The sequence below is a fragment of the Sorex fumeus genome, unplaced genomic scaffold (assembly GCF_029834395.1).
Source record: "Sorex fumeus unplaced genomic scaffold, SorFum_2.1 ptg000017l, whole genome shotgun sequence".
Lineage (NCBI taxonomy): Eukaryota > Metazoa > Chordata > Mammalia > Eulipotyphla > Soricidae > Sorex > Sorex fumeus.
The window spans coordinates 2737819-2753725 of NW_026606074.1; the positions used below are offsets into that span (position 1 = coordinate 2737819).

Here is a 15907-nt window from a genome sequence, read left to right on the forward strand (position 1 = left end):
CCAGGCTTTTGGAGAAACTGAACGCCTTACCCCAGTGCACAGAAGGGAACAGATGAAGACAGAATGGTCACGACCAGAGGAAAGATAGCTGGACTTCATCAGAGCTGTCTGTGTGTGTGTGTGTGTGTGTGTGTGTGTGTGTGTGTGTGTGTGTGGGCACTGCGCCAAGGCGGTGAAGCGGCAGGCAGTGGGAATGGACCAAGTTTTGTTTCTGAGGGCACACCCAGCAGTGCTCAGGCTGACTTCTGGTTCTTCACGCAGGAATCACTTGTGGCAGTGCTTAGGGGACCATATGGGACACTGGGGATTGAACCTGGGCCGACTGTGTGCGAGGCAAATGCCCTCCCCACTGCACTAGCACTTTGGCCCTTCCCTGCATCTCTTTCTGCATTTATCAACCATATGCTGGGGGCCACTGGGGGTCACCAATGTGACCATCATCTTCTTCCAGCCTTATCCTCTGCATTTGGGGAGTATTGTCCTGAGACTCACCAGTTCAGTACTGGGTAAGCAGTCAACTTTCTTGCAGTTCTTCCATTTATTCTTTAAAATCCAATAATCACGGGGGGCTCAGCAATAACACAGTAGGTACAGCTCTTACCCTGCATGTGGCCTGACTAAACAGGACTGAGCACAGAGACAGGAGTAAGCCCTGAGCACTGCTGGGTGTAGACCAAAAACAGAAAACAGAACAAAAATTCCGGTGAGAGTAACTGTCTCCTCCAGGAGTATTTTCGTGTTTGGGAGGCCGTGGCCCCTGCAATCTCACTGGGAAGATAAACGGGCGCTTCCCCACTGTCCGCCGCTTCCTGCCGTCTTCCCGTTGTTTTTCAGGAATCATACTTGAAAGGAGACATTTGCTCTAATCCCTCTGGCCCAGCCTGGCTTTTGATCTTCCTTCCATCGTCCAGATCAATTTTCTGTTTGCTCCTTCCTACAGGGACGGTGCCGGTGGCGGTGGCGCGAGCATGAGGATGGTGTATGGCGTGCTTGGGGCGCTCCCCCCAAAGGAATGTTCCCTTTTATTTTGGTTTCTGCCCCCAGCCCGGCAGTGCTGGGGGATCTTCCGCCGTCCACCCCCGCCCGCTCAGGGCTCAGGACCGCGGTGCTGGCCTGCAGAGTGCTCCGAGCTGTCTCCTGGCCGGGGCCCGTTCCTGGCCCGGAGAGCAGGGTCCCTGCTCCACTGCAGGTGGCCCGTGGCTGATGGAGCAAAGGGCTTCTGTCCCGGTCTGTCGCCTCCTGCTAGGTCAGGCGCTTCACACACAGCCTCAAGGCATTTTACGTCCGGTTTCTGGGGCCAGTGACCCAGGCCTCAGGCCTGCTTGCCTCAGCACCCCAGTCAGGGGCAGGCTGGGTGTCTGGGGTGCCTGCCCAGAGGAGAAGGCTCTCGGCTCTGCATCTGCTTCACTCCAGGAGCGATGGGAGGAAGTCCCTTCCTGTCACCCGCTCATCCTGTGCCCTTCTCTGCAGGCCACAGCGCTGGGGCTGGAGATGCGCACCCCACAGGACAGAGCCTCCTCTTAGAAGGGGCACCAGCAGGGGTGCCAGCCAGAACAGTCATGGCCAGGGACTGACTGGGGGCTGGAAGAAGAGGTGACAGGAGCTTCAGAACAGGCTTGGCTGCTGCCTGGGGGTGCTCCCCCAGGCAGGACACTGGGCTTAAGCCCAGGTCACTTGGTGCCCCCCAAGCTCCCAGAGCAGCCGAGCTGCGGGGGGGCGGGGGACAAAGACTGCCCCTGCCCCATGTGGCCAAGATTCCCCACCTGCTGGGAGGGACAGCGGCGCCATGGTAGAGGGTGGCTGGGAGGCATCTGGATCACACGCAGCTTTGCACCGACCAAAGGGGCCACATCTGCTGGGGGTGGCTGCCGGCCACTCCCACTGTGTCTTGCCACTCTGCCCATGCACAGCCCCTGGGCACCTTGGCTGCACCCAGAGCCCAGGAAGGAAAGGAGCGGAAGGCCGGGGGGCGGGGGTCCGAGCTTCGCTTGGTCAGAGGTGACCATTGCGGGTTGGAGGGAGCGCCGGGCTGTGGCTTTCAAGTCCTGCTATATTTACCGGGTGACTGTCCGAGTCCGGCTGCGCCTCGGGGCACCCTTATCTCCGGCAGGACGCCTTATCTCCGGAAGGCTCAGGCTGGCAATTTCGCTTTCAGGGTGAAACTGCCACAGATCAATTCTCCAAGGCGAGGCTTTCTTGATGCTAGCTCTGGCTGTGGAGGCCCCTCGGTGCCCCCTGAGGCCTCTGGCCCTCCCAGGGCTCACGGGAGCTTCCTGAAACTTCTCCCTCCCCTGACAAGCCAGGATTCACTCACTCACTCACTCACTCACTCACTCACTCACTCACTCACTCACTCAGAGACACTGCTGTGGGCTGGGGAGCTGAGGGCCAGGAAGGCAGCTAGAGCCCCAGTTCCCCCAGAGGAGTAGGAACCCCGATTCAGGTGCTGGAGAGCCAGTTCAGGGCGAAGGTGGCGCAGGGTTCACCAGCATTGCCATGTGTTGCCAGAACGTGGGTCATTCCTGGTCTCCCGAGAATCACCCGAGGGCTCCCTGGTTCCTGGTGAATCCAATAAGGGGGGCTGAAGAGATGGGACAGTGGAGAGGGTGCTTCCTTGCCAGCCTGAATTCTATCCCTGGCACCACCTACGGTCCCCCCATGAGGCCCGCTAGGAGAGACCAGAGCCAGGAGTGACCCTGTGTACCACCTGGTATGGCCCCAAGACCAAGCCCCAAAGCAATCCAGAGGGGCCAGAGCGATGGGCAGCAGGTAGGGCATTTGCCCTGCCGACCCAGGTTCAATCTCTGGCACCCCATATGGTCCCTGAGTAATTCCTAAGAACCGCTGGGTGTGATCCAGAAAGCCCAAATAAATAAAACCAGCCAGAAAGGATCTCCTTTTCCTCTTGTTGGAGGACCCCCTGGGTTGAGGGGCAACTGGCATGGCCTGGGGGCGGGCAGAGAGAGGCTCAGTGGCGGGTACATGCGCTCACTGGTGCCTCCGGAGAGACCTCCAGGCCACGATGGCAAAGTTCCCATGGAAATGGGGCAGGATCTGGGCCAATCACGATGGACCCACTGTTTCCCCCCTCCCCGTCCCTGTGCCATGAGACCCTTCAGAGCCCCCCCCCCGCCCCGTCCAGCTCCTGCAAACTAGGGGGGGCGCGGGGCGGGCTCCCTGAGAACCCCGCCCCAGTGCCAGCTCCCTGGCTGGCTTCCTGCCTCTGTCGGGAACAGGTCAGAGGCGATGAGGACACCTCCGTGTCCTGGCAGGGAGCGAGTCCCGAAACCCAAAGCCAAGTCCCGAACACGCGACCGGCCAGGGAGCGATGGCAAGTTCTCGTAGGCCGACGAGACCCGTTCTCAGTTGCTCGCTCGCTCGCTCAGCAATGTGCCCGCACGCTCATGTTCCAGTGTGGGATTCTGGTTTGGGCCGCCCGGTGGAATTCAAGGGCTGCTTGGGGCTTGGGGCTTGGGGCTTGGGGGGAGGGTCACTCCCAGCCGCCTGGGGACCAGGAGCCTAAGGCCTCAGCTGAGCCGCCCATAGGCAAGGCCCCACTCAGCGCTGTTTTCTTCGTGAAGCAAGATAGTATTTATTGAAACTTCTTTAGAAAGATGTGGGGGGGGGGGGAAGAAAGATGTGGCGGGAGAGGATGGAGAACTGTGTTTTCAGGAGAGAACACGGGCTGTCCGGCGTGCGAATAAGCAGGCAACGCAACAGAGAGACGCGCTGCAGAGACACACTCAGAGCATGGGCAGCACTTTTCCCCAGCAGCCTTGTGTTTTGTTTTGTTTTGTTTTGTTTTCACCTCCTTCAGGTTCCCTGAATTTTCGTCTCTTTCAATGGCAGAGAGGAGATGCGGCTCAGAGAGGTTAAGGCACTTGGTTTATGTCACACAGCTCACAGATGACGAGGCAGGGGACTTGTGCAGGGAGCTGGGCGCTTCGAGAGTGAAAGTGCAAGTTCCCCTGGGCCCTGGCAAACTCGGAGAGCGACTGCAGGAAAAGAAGGGAGTCCACCCAGAGACAGCACAGCTGGGAGGGGCTGGCCTTGAACGCTCAGGAGCCCCGCCAGGAGTGGCCCCTGAGTGCTTGAGCATCACCAGGCGTGGCCGCTGAACCGACCAAAGAACTAAATAAGAAGTAGCCGTAATGCTCAGAGATACTCACAAGAGCTCCGGAGTGGAGAGAACCCGAAAATGCCCCTCAGCAGGGAAGTGGACAAACTGCCCGAGCCCAGAGGACGCAGCTTCCGGCCAAGGAAAGGCATGCCATTCTCCCGGGGGGGCGGACGGCACGATGAGCTCTGGAGATGCCTTTGGGCTGGCGTGGTTTGGGGGGCCACACCAGGTGGCCTCGGGGCTAGCCCGCTCTGCGGCTCAGGGTCTCTCCCAGTAACGCCTGGGGACCACGCAGTGCTGGGACCAAACCGAGGGCTCAGAGCACTGACCTGGCTCCACCCCAGTTTACGACGAAAGCCTCGGTGCCCTGAGCCCCACCAGGAGTGATCCCTGAGCGCAGAGGCAGGAATAAGCCCTGGACAGAGCTGGGTGTGCCCCAACACCCCCCCCAAAAGGATTATGGGACCGGGAGAAGAAAAACAGATTTAACAACAGTAAAAAGCGGGCCAGAGTGACAGCACAGCGGGGAGGGTGTTTGCCTGGCACGTGGCCAACCCGGTTTTGATCTCCGGCATCCATATAGCTTCCCGAGTACTGCCAGGAATAATTCCTGAGTGCAGAGCCAGGAGTGGCCGCTGAGCATTGCCGGATGTGACCCCGCCCCCCAATAAAGAACAATCCAAAGAATAGCAAACAGAGCAACAGCAGAGGAACGAACTCAAAACCAGGGCAGAGGATGTGACCAGCCGGTTTTCCAGAGAAGGCACTCAGAAAGTTCACAGGGCGCCAAGCCGCACGCCTGAGCACGCCACGTCCAGTGGCCAGAGATGTCCCCCCAGCGTCCTCTCTGCCCAGACACTGGGCCCCTCAGTCATGCCCCAGAGGCCCCACTGTGGTTGAGGGGTGAGTGCAGGGTCGTGTGCCCTGGGGACACTGTGGGGCCCTCTGCTGTCAGTGCTCCTGCTGTTCTGGGGAGTGGGGGGATCCCTACCCAGCGCACCCGCCAGGAGCACTGGAACCCAGGCCTCCCCGCCTGCACCCAAAGCCGCCCAGAAATGCAAGTTGCTGAGAACCCTGGGGCTCTGCTGAGGGGCCTGAAGGGATGGGGGGGCCAGTAACACCCCCCTCCTTGCCCCCAGCCCGCAGCCCCTCATTCCTGGCAACTCTGTGGGCCTCCCGCACTATCTCTTAGATTAGCCCCCAGCTATTTTTGTTCTGCCCTTGCTGGATGGGGCAGAGCCTCAGGCAGGGCCCCAGGGGAGAGACCACCTTAGCCAGGAGAGAAAGCAGAGCGCTCCCCTTCCCTGTCACCCCTGTTGTTCTTCCTGTCCCCCCCCCTCCCACCCTACAAGCAGCCCCGATCCAATATGAGCGACAACATGGTGGGACTGGAAACAGTGTGTCCCCCCCTTCCCAGAACACAGCTGTCCCTTCTGCCTGGGGAAGGGAAGGGACAAGGACCCACCCCCACCCACGTCCAGGGGACGTGGGGGAGAAGTCAGGAGGACAGGGGGACCCGGGGCGTGTAGGGAGAGTTTTGGGAGGTGGTGACTCGGCTCCCTGCCCGCCTGGTGCTCCCCGGGGACCAGCCCGTGCCCCACAGCTCCCTAAGGTGGCTCAGCTCTGTGGCTTGAGAACCAGGCGGGGCCGGGAGGACAGTACAGCGGGGAGGGCGCTTGCTTTGCATGTGGCTCAGCTGGGTTTGATCCCCGGCATCCCAAAGGTCCCAGAAGCGAAGCCTGAGCACAAAGTCAGGAGTAAGCCCCAAGCGCCACCAGGTGTGGCCCAAAAACCAAAGGGAAAATAAAACGAAATGAGAACACATGGGTTCTGTGGGGCACCCCGCTCCGGCGTCACTCTGCCCCTCGGCCGCCCCCAGCCTTGGCTCACCTAAGTCACATCCAGGCCGCTGCCCCATCCCTAAGGCCCAGGCCCACCCACGGCTCTGCTCTCCCACCCCCCAGCGACTCCTCCCGCCTCTCACACTCCCACCCAGCGCCCCCAAACAGACCAGAACTGAAGGTTCTGGCAGTCCTGAACCTCACTCAGACCTGCTCAGATCTGTGCCCCGCCTGTGCCACCAAATGCCGGGGTTCGAGAGGACCCAACCAACAACTGGGTACAGCATCAAGGACAAGTCCCGGGCTGGGCTGGAGCCTGGGTGGGGGCCAAACTTGGGGCGAAGTGCCCCACCGTAGCACCCCCTCAACCACACCAACTCGGCTTGCCGCCTCATGCTGGGTCACCTCAGGAGGCCCCACACTGACCTTCCGGGTCCCCAAGATCCTGCTCCACCCCGAGCCCCCCACACACTTGGTTCCCGACAATGACTGGGGAGATTCACCACGGATCAACTGCCCAGCGCCAAGACTTGGCTTTTTCGCACAAAGCAGATGCTCAGTTAATACTGCCAGGGTAAAGGAGCTCTGCCCTGGGCATTTCTGTTGTGGGCCACACCTGGCCGTGCCCAGGGGCTATTCCGGGGGGTGCTCGGGGTAGTGCCAGGATGGTGCCTGGATGCAGCCGCTGCAGCCCAAAGCAGGGCCAGTACCTTTCCTCCAGAATCTGGCCCCGGGCCCTCTGCTCGATACCGGGCCGCAACCAAGCTTGCCCTACACTCCCAGCAAAGGAACGCTGACGGAATGCTTCCCCCAAGCAACACAGAGAGGGAAGCTTTGGACGCTTATTGACATTTTTGGCTCTCGGCAGGTAAGGAGGAACGGAACGTCTCCCGTTCTGCTGAACTTCACGGACCGACAGCCCTGGGAGCCGCGAGGGAATGAGAACAGCGCCCCCTCCTGGCCGAGTGTGCCCCCGGAGCCCAGAGGGTGGCGGGACCGCCTTATGGGCTTTTCCAGATGAGGCGGCAAGGGGAAGGGTAACCCCGTGACACAGGGAGAATTTTAGGGAGGTGCGCCGCTGACAGGGCACAGGAAGTAGTCAAGAAAAATGCCGGCCAGAGCAGCCCCGCTGACCCCAGCCATCTGCAGCACCGACAGCTGGAATCCCGGGCGTTTCCCAGCGGCGCCTTCTCCTCCGCTCCCGAGGACTAGAAATAAGGCCCAGGGGCGCCGTTTGCACCGAGCATCCCAGCTGTTTAAGGCCGCCAATAAAAAGTGCACGCTCCCCCCCCCCCCTTTTTCTTTCTTCCCTCCCTTTCTGTCTCTCCTGAAGCTAGCCAGCCGGTGGGGGGCAACCCGGCTGCCAGTCTCTCTGGCTTGGTCCCGTGCCCACTGCCACTTATCGCCAACACCGCAACTCCTGATACCCGCTGTGCCAACAGACCTCAACACATTTCCAGGACCCGCCGCCTTCCCAGGGTCCAGGGGTGAGAGCTGCGGCCCCCCGGGAGGCCTGAGAGGAGGGTTCATGGGCAGCTCTGCGTTCTTGGGGTCTCAGCTGGACTCTTGACTTTGCAGGACGAGGACGGGGCCTGGGAGGTACAAGGCGACCGGCCCTTGGTCACGCAGTTGGGAGTTCGAGACCCAAAGTCGGGCAGAGCCTTCCCTCTGCCTCTGTGCGGGCCTGCCCCGGGCTCCGGGCTCCTGCACAGGCTCCCCAACCCCAGCCTGCCCGCCCTGGCGCTGGCCCAGCCTGGCCGTGGCTTATCGCTGGCTTCACTCCCCTGGTTATATTTAGCTCAGAACCACAGAGAGGGAGGCAGGGGCGGGCGAGCGGGCGGCAGCGGAGGGAAAGCGAGGCTGTGTGCCCCCCTCTGGAGCCTGCAGGATCCTCTTGCTCCTGGGGGGGGGCTGTGGCTGCTCCCCCCCCCCGTGCTTATGTGTGTCCACAGGTTGGGTAAGATGCTGTGTGGCGGTTGCTCCGGGATCCCTTTCCGAATGAGCAAATCTGCCAGCTAAGCCCGGGCGGACCCGGGTCTACAATCTTGGCGCAGAAGCTGGCAAGAGGCATGCCAGTTCCCAAGGAAACGACCCAACACGCTTCATTCCGGGAGAGCTCAATCCCTTGGTTCAGTCCCTGGTACCACGAGCCCCCCCCTCCCCCCGAGCACCGCTGGGGTGGCCTTGGCAGGTCCAGCTGGGCCTGAGCATTGAAGCATCCAGCCTAGCTGGCTCAGTGCCACGCGAGTGCTGCCAGAACAACGGAAATAAATAAATAAATAGTCACATTTATTCAAGGAATGAATACGAGTTTCCAACCAGCTCCCACCCCTTCCTGCCACTGCAGTGGGAGAAGCACCCACACGCCCCGTGGCAGCGGGAGAAGCACCCGCACGCCCCAGAGGCGGGCCTGGGCGTCACGTTCTCTGTCCTCTGCTGGCCTTCCATTAGCGGGTCACTAGCAGCTGCCTGGGGCCGTTAGATCCCAACTTCTGAGCACGCAGTGGGCCGCATTCAGGAACGTGGCCCCCCGGACACAGGAGTCGGGCACTCCACAGTCACAGAAAGGGAAAGAGGCGCTTTTTGATGATGTAGAGGACAGTGGCGAGGAAGAGGGCGAGGGCCAGGAAGATGAGCAGCTTGTCGGTCAGTTCCCGGCGGTTGTACTTGGTGATGAGCTTCCGTCCCAACTGAATGGTGCCTGACATGGACTTAAACTCCTCATTGGCATCCAGGATAGTCCGGGAAGAATTGACTGAAACGCAAGAGAGGAGCCTGGCTCAGAGGCGGTGCGGTCCGGGCTGGAGCAGCAGGAAGCGGGGGTGAGGGCACCGTCCTGCCAGAGGAAGGAGGGCCCGGGTGGCACCCTTGGGCTTTGAGGCTCTGCTTCAAGGCTCAAACTCAGAGCCCAAGGCGCGAGGCACAGGCCCTGCCGCTGAGCAAAGTCCCGGGCGGCAGAGTTTGGTGGTCAGACCCTGCCTCCAGGTTGGAGACACCTTCCCGAAGTAAACTTCCCCGATTTTTTGCAGGAGGACCTGGGGGCGGGGAGCTGCGCCCGGGTTGCCAGGGAGACGCAGGGAGAGAGGCAAGAGAGCAGCATGCAGGGCACTGTGAAGTGGCCAAACTGGAACGGGTCACACGGGGTCATGGCAAGGCTCACACTGGGAGGAATCTGCACGGCACACACGGGACAGGGGCTGGGACCCAAAATATAGAAGGAACTCAGACGGCCTGAAGAGTCGCAGAAGACATTTTTAAACAGGCAAAATAACCGAATAAGCATTTCCCCAAGGGAAGCGCACCGCTGGCCCAGACACATGAGGGATGCTCGGAATTATCACTTTTTAGGTTTTCGGACACACGGGCAGCACTCAGGTACTGCTGGCCCCACTGCTGCATTAGCACTCAGCACCCCAGGGAAATGCCGATCCAAACCGTCACCGCACCATTTCACACCATGTGCACGGACAGTGCCGGCTGGAGCGTGTGTGTGGCCCGAGGGCGGAACTCAGGGACTGGAGGGCCTGTGGGCAGGTGCAGGCCTTGCTGGGATCCCAGCTTGGCTCTGGGACCCCCTGCACCCCGCAGCTCGAGCACGGAGCCATCTGCCCGCATGCCGTGCACCCCTACACACAGACAGAAGGTGGCACCTGGATGGCCACGGCCCCGCAGGCCCAGGCGTTGCCGACTCGCTCCATCCCAAGTGCCATTTCCCACCCTTAAGTTCACAGTCGCCAAAACATGGATCCCACCAAGGGCCACGCGAGGAGCCCCACATGGACTGTGGCCACCAGACTCGGCCATGTGAAAGGGCGAGCCTGGGCCTGAGACACAGACTACAAGAGGGCCCTGCCCTACACATGGCCACCCCACATCCATCCCCAGCACCCACAGGGCCCCTGAGCCCTGGCAGGAGGGATCTCTGAGCACAGAGTCAGGAGTCAGTCCTAAGCACCGCCGGGTGGGGCCAAAAACCCTAAAATCAAAAGCAAAAAAGGACCCGGGCCTTTGGGAATCTAACGCCGGCCCCCAAGCACCCAGCTGAGAGGCCAGAGAAGGAGACAGCTGCCAGGTGTGTCATGCAGATGCGGAACTGAACCGCTGGAGAAAGCAACCGGCAGCTGCAAGCCTCGGCGAGACTTGGGGGTTGCCAGCAAGAGGGAGGGGTGTATCTGCGGAGGAGTGGTCTGAATCTTGGTGGTGGGTGCAGGGAGCCCTAAATCCAGTCTCCCAAGAAACCCTGGAATCTTCTAAACCAACGGAAATCAATAGGACAAGGAGGGAGGGGACTAATAAAATATTCCTCGGGGAGGGTACATCTGGCAGTGCTCGGGGGGAGTCCCGGGGGTGGGACCCAGGCAGGTGCCTCTCTGCCGTACTGTCGCTCCAGCCCCAAACAACATTCTTCCAAAGGAACCGGGCGAAAGCACTGAAGTCCCGCTGACCAGCTCGGCAGACACACGAAACTCAGCTGTGGGGCTGAGGACCTCCCCGCAACCTGCTCTGGGGCTCGGCCCGGTGCCGGTGCTCACAGCCGAGCGGGCAGGGTCGCTGCCCACAGCAGCCTCCGGGTAGAGGCCACGGGGAGAGATGGCCCAGGACAACTAGAAGAACCAAACAGAGAAGAAGAGCAGCCTCCACACACGGGGTCCGACAGGCTGTCGCAGAACTGAGCCTGCAGAGAGGATGCACAAGCCAGGAGGGGTGGGGCAGAGGGGCCGCAGGGGAGAGGGCGGGCGGGCGCAGCATTACCCAGGGACTGCACGGCCTCCTCACTCTGCTGCACCTGCTGCGCCATCATCCTGCTGATACCCATGAGGCTCTCGGTGATGGCGCTCGACGACTGCGCCAGGCTCTCCTTGGTGGTCTTCCTGCAAGTGCAGAGGGAGGGGGCCGTTAGCGGCGGTGCTGGGGATGCTGCTCAAGGGAGGGGCTACCTGCGGTGCCTGGCACCATGGTAGCACCTGTGCCCCCCTGGACAGGCTGAGACGGCGCCTGGTGAGGGAATGTTCCAGATGCCGAGGCGCCACGCAAAGGCCTTTTGGAATGACGTGAGAGCAGGGACTGGGAGCCTCAGAAATGCCGGTGCTGGGCGCCAACACTCTCAGCCCGGGACTCTCCAAGGAAAGACCCGGATGCGGCCAAGGCACTCACTGGCTAAACACGGGAGCAGGGGATGTGTGCCAGTGACCAGAGGCTCGGAGAGTCTCCTGGGAGGACGGGAAGCCACCTGGCCATACTCCAGATGGGGAAGTAAAGAGCAGGGGAAGGCACACCATTTTTTTCTGTTGCTGGCTAACCCAGCAGTGCTCAGGGATCACTCCTCACAGAGTCTGGACCCTATGGGGTGCTAGGGATTGAACCCGGGTCAGCTGCACGCAAGGCAAGCGCCCTCCCCGTGGTGTAAGCTCTCCAGCCCCTGAAGTTGCATATGTGAGGTCTGACTCCCACCGGCTGTCATGCTCTTAGTAACCCAGGGCAAGGAAGTGCGCATTTCTTTCAAAGCGAGACATTTTCCCTGCAGGACACTAGAGGCCAACAGAGGAGGTGGGAATGCGAGGGCGGGACCCGGTTCGGGGCGCCCAGAGGAAGGCGGAAGGCGCGGTACCTTTGCCGCAGAAGGTCCCCGCCCTGTAGCAGCTGTGCCTTCTCCAGGTTGTCGATGGCCAGTTTGCAGGTGAGGTTGGCTTTCCGCCATGACGTCTGGTTGCTGGAAACGGAAGAAGGGGGGTGAGCACTGCTGACCCCTGCTCCCCACCAGGGAGCTCAACTCACCGTAGTCCTTCCTTCGGGACGGGGAGGGATGGATGCAAGGCACCCCCACTCCCCAGAAACTGTTCCAGTGCAAACCCTCTCCTCCATACCCCCATGGTCATCACCGGCGGTCCCTTCCTCCCTCCACATCCTGGGGAGCTAAAGGGGGCCATGACCAAGGTCCTAGACTTGGGGGTGACAAAGTCCCCCTAGCATATGAAGTCACTTTTAAAGTTTTTTGTTTGGGGCCATACTGATCAGTGCTCAGGGCTTGCTCCTGGCTCTGTGCTCAATGATATCTCCTGGTGGGACTCAGGGGACCGTACAGGGTGCTGGAGATGGAACTGTGTTGGCCGCCTGAAAGGCAAGAACCCTACCCACTGTCCTATTTCTCTGTTCCCCCCAACTGTTGAGCCCTTAAGCCAGACCCTTTAACAGCGACGATCGTCTGGAATTCCAAGACAACTACCTAGCACAGCTCCGCTGCGTCCCTCTGAGGATTACTGATCCAGAGGGAAGCTGGTGCCTCTGTCCAAGTGACTGGTGAAGAAGGACAGGCAGGGTTCTGGGCAGCCCCGGAAGCAGGGAATCAGCCCCTACCTGAGCATCTGCTTTTTGTGATTCTCCACTTCCTGGAGCAGAAGTTGCTTCTCCGACTCTCTGTCCTGCTCTCGGGCTGACTGTTCAAGCTCCTTGAAGGAAGAGAGTCTCTGTTAAAGCAAGTCTAGCGCTTTCACTTGGGGGTTGGGGGCCACACCCGACTGTGCTCAGGGGCTATTCCTGGTGCTCTGGGATCATTCCTGACAGGGTTTAGGGGACCAGATGTGACCCAAAGCAGAGTCTTTACACCCTGCAGCAAGCAGCAGCCTCAGAACCCACCCAGGACTGGCTGGTCCCTGGCCCCTGCCTGGCACAGCAGCAGGACGCCCCAGTTGGCAGGTCCTCCTCCCGGCTCCACCGGTTCTGGAGGCAGCAAGGAGCACAGTGCCGCTGGAGGAGCACGGTGGGATGTGGCTAGGGAAGCTGAAAGGCAGAGGCAGGGCCGAGTGACGGAAGGAAGCAGAGCTGGGGGTCTGGGGGGGGACTATGCGACAGACAGAGAGGAACGTGGGTGACTTGGAGCTTTCAGGGTAAGGAGCCCAGGACAAGGGTGTCCTGCCAGCAGTGGTTTTCCTGCCCGCCCGCAGGGCTCTTCCTGACCTGGAGAGCTGAAACCCGGCTCAGCCGGCGAGAAACCCGGCCAGCTCTCAGGCTGGCCCCTTCTCCGCTCCCGTCCACAGTATCTCACCTGGATCCTGTGGCGCAGCTGCTGGAACTTCTCTTTCACTTTCGTGTTGAGCTCGGTCAGCGCGCTCAAGGGTCCCGAACAGTCTCGGATGTCCTAGGAGGCAGGGAAGGGAAGAGGGGGCATTGCTCAAGGCTCAGAGCCGGGCTCACCCCGACCCCTAGACTGGGGCCAACAAGATCTGGGCATCAGGGAAAGACGCTGGAACTCTGGATCACGAGGATGCTGCATGCTCGGCAGGGAATGGGCAGATCGACTTTCCCCACCCGACCGTTTCCCCAAGCAGGAACCGCAGTTCTTAGAGCCAAGCTAAAGGAGAGCTTCTGGGCCGTGCCAGCGGTGCCCAGAGGCTACTCCCGGCTCTGCACTCAGGAATCCTCCCGGCGTGCTTGGGACGCCAGGGAGGGAACCCCGGTGGGCTGCGTGCGAGGCAGCGCCCTCCCCGCCGCACTGTCGCCCCGGGCCCCCAGGGTCGGTCTCGGGGTCTGTTTCTGGACCCGAGAGAGGCGCAGGGGCTAAGAGGCTTGCCTCGCATGCGGGATGCCCCCCACCCCGGGATGGACCTCAGCCGCCGGGTCTCCCGAGCACCGCCAGGATGTGTCGGCCTGCCCCCCCCCCCCGCCCAAAGAGGGAGTTTCTAGCGGGGACAGTGACAGGAGGCAGGTCTCGGAGGGGCCTCTGGGGCGAGGCCACGAGGACTCAAGGCTCGGGCGGAGCAAGGGGCCGTTCCCTGGCCCTCCCGGAGCCCGCGGGCAGGACCCCCGAGCACTGAGCGCGGAGTCCGCGCCGAGCACCGCCGGGCGGCGAGGGGCGGCGGCGCAGCGCGGGCACCCGCCTGAGCCGCCCCGCTCGGGCCGGCCACGCGGCCGAGGGCGAGTACCTGGATGAGCGCCTTCACCTCCAGGTCGAACTTCACGATCTCCTGGTTACAGATTCGGACGTGGACGTCCTGGGCGGCCGCCATGTTGGAGCGCCGGCTACGGGGCGCGGCGGGGGCCAAGGGCAAACGCGTTTCGGCGCCGGCGCCTTTCCTTCCCGACGCCTGCCTGGAGCGGCGCCCCCTAGAGGCCAGCGGAGAGGAGCGCGGCGGCGCCTGGGAGAGGAAAAGGCCCCCCCACCCCCCACTTCGGCACCTTCCCCCTTCAGCCATCCTAACAGTAACATTCTTCCCCCACCACGGTGGAGAGGAGAGGAGAGAGGAAGAATCAATGGGGAGGTCCTGAAAGGAAGTGGAATTATCTGTTTCTGTTTAAACTTTCTTGTATTGTTCATATGACTATAAATTGTGCAGAAAAAGTAGACTTTTCTAAGTCATTTACAATTGATTTTTTTTTTTTTTGCTTTTTTGGGTCACGCCCAGCGGGCGATGCTCAGGGGTTACTCCTGGCTCTACACTCAGGAATTAAGAACCACCTGGTGGTGCTCAGGGGACCATATGGGATGCTGGGATTTGAACCTGGGTCAGCCTCGTGCAAGGCAAACGCCCTACCCGCTGTGCTATCGCTCCAGCCCCAACAATTGATTTTTTTGGGGGGGTGATTTTTTGGTTTTTGAGCCACACCAGGTGGTTCTTAAGGCTTATTTCTGAGTCTGTGCTCCTGGTGAGGATTGGGGGGGCCAGGAATGATACCCAGGTCGGCTGTGTGCAAAAGCCATACCTGCTGGACTGTATCAGAAGTCCCCTATATTTACTTTTTAAGATATATCATGGCTAAGGGATCTTAATAAAAGAGTGATTTTGGTGGATTAATAGGTGTGATGGAAATAATGGTGATGGTAGAAGCCAACCTCCAACAAACAGTAAGTCATTTAAGTTTTCTAGTTCGGTTTCTTGGCAGGTCCTCTGGGTCACGAGCCACCCCCATCTGTCCCTGCTCCTTTCCGGATCCCTCCAGCACTTTTTTGCCTCTGCAGCTTTGGACTGTGCTGTTCCCTCTTCTAAAATGCTTTTCCCTTCAGGTCCCACCCTGTTCACCTGAGCAAGGTGGACTAGAAGGTCCCAACTGCCAAACTCCATTTGTCCCTTAATTCTCATGTCCACCCCTGAAATAGATAATAATCCAGTTTGGGTTTTCTGGGGTTTGGGGCCACTCCTGGTGGTGCTCAGGAATCACTCCTAGGGATTAAACTCGGCTCAGCTCTGTGCAAAGTGCCCTACCCAGTGCGCTCTCTCTCTGACCCAATAGTTCAGTTTTACAAACAGGGAGGTGGATTGAGAGCAGAGAAAAACAAAATCAAACATCACTGCCCCCGGGTTCCCACCTTGAACATGGCAGTGCCTGCGCCGAGACCACGTGTGGCTCCCCACCCCCCCAATTGAAGAGTGTCACAGGAGCCAAACTGACCTTGCCCACTTGTTCCTCCAGCTCTCCACAGCACCTACAGGAGAGGCGGCCTGTTGCAGGGGTGGCAGGTGATGCTCTGGCTCAGATTCTGCTGAAGCATCCTCATCACACTCCTAGCCCACTCCCAGTGACCACTGCCAACTGTCTTGCTTCCACTGCCTTTACCCAGGGCTCCAGAGACTGGCTTTCGGCTACAACGGTTGCTAGATCTGGCCTTTTCTGATCTTGAGATTCTAAACACCCATCATTTCCCTGCTCCTTCCTACACAGATGCCAATGTGTTACCAGTAATTGGGCCAGTTCCTTGGGGACGAGGATGACCAACTTGAATGCAGACACCAACTGGAGCTCTCGAGCTCCTAAACTGGGTACAAGGTGGGTCCCCCTCACGTAAGGCCAACCCGACTCTGTGAACTGGACATGGGCACCCACCTCAGGGGATTACTGAAAGCATCAACTGAGTTCCCTGCCTGGAAAGCACCCAACAAGCACTTACTGGATGCCTGGCCTTCTAGAACTTTCTAACCCGGTCTTACTAGTGTGAACCTTCCTGAGATATTAA

At 60.3% G+C, this 15907-nt stretch overlaps 1 protein-coding gene across 1 annotated transcript; it reads right to left on the reverse strand.

The window, feature by feature from the left end:
- Positions 1-8350: 8350 nt before the first annotated feature.
- On the reverse strand, positions 8351-13971 carry BNIP1 (BCL2 interacting protein 1). The gene is made up of 6 exons (XM_056112379.1): positions 13881-13971; positions 13004-13096; positions 12316-12407; positions 11570-11671; positions 10714-10832; positions 8351-8716 (listed from the first exon to the last, which is right to left on the reverse strand). Exons 1-6 carry the CDS (start codon positions 13962-13964, stop codon positions 8520-8522), a joined length of 687 nt encoding a protein of 228 aa, XP_055968354.1. The 5' UTR covers positions 13965-13971; the 3' UTR covers positions 8351-8519.
- Positions 13972-15907: the final 1936 nt, after the last annotated feature.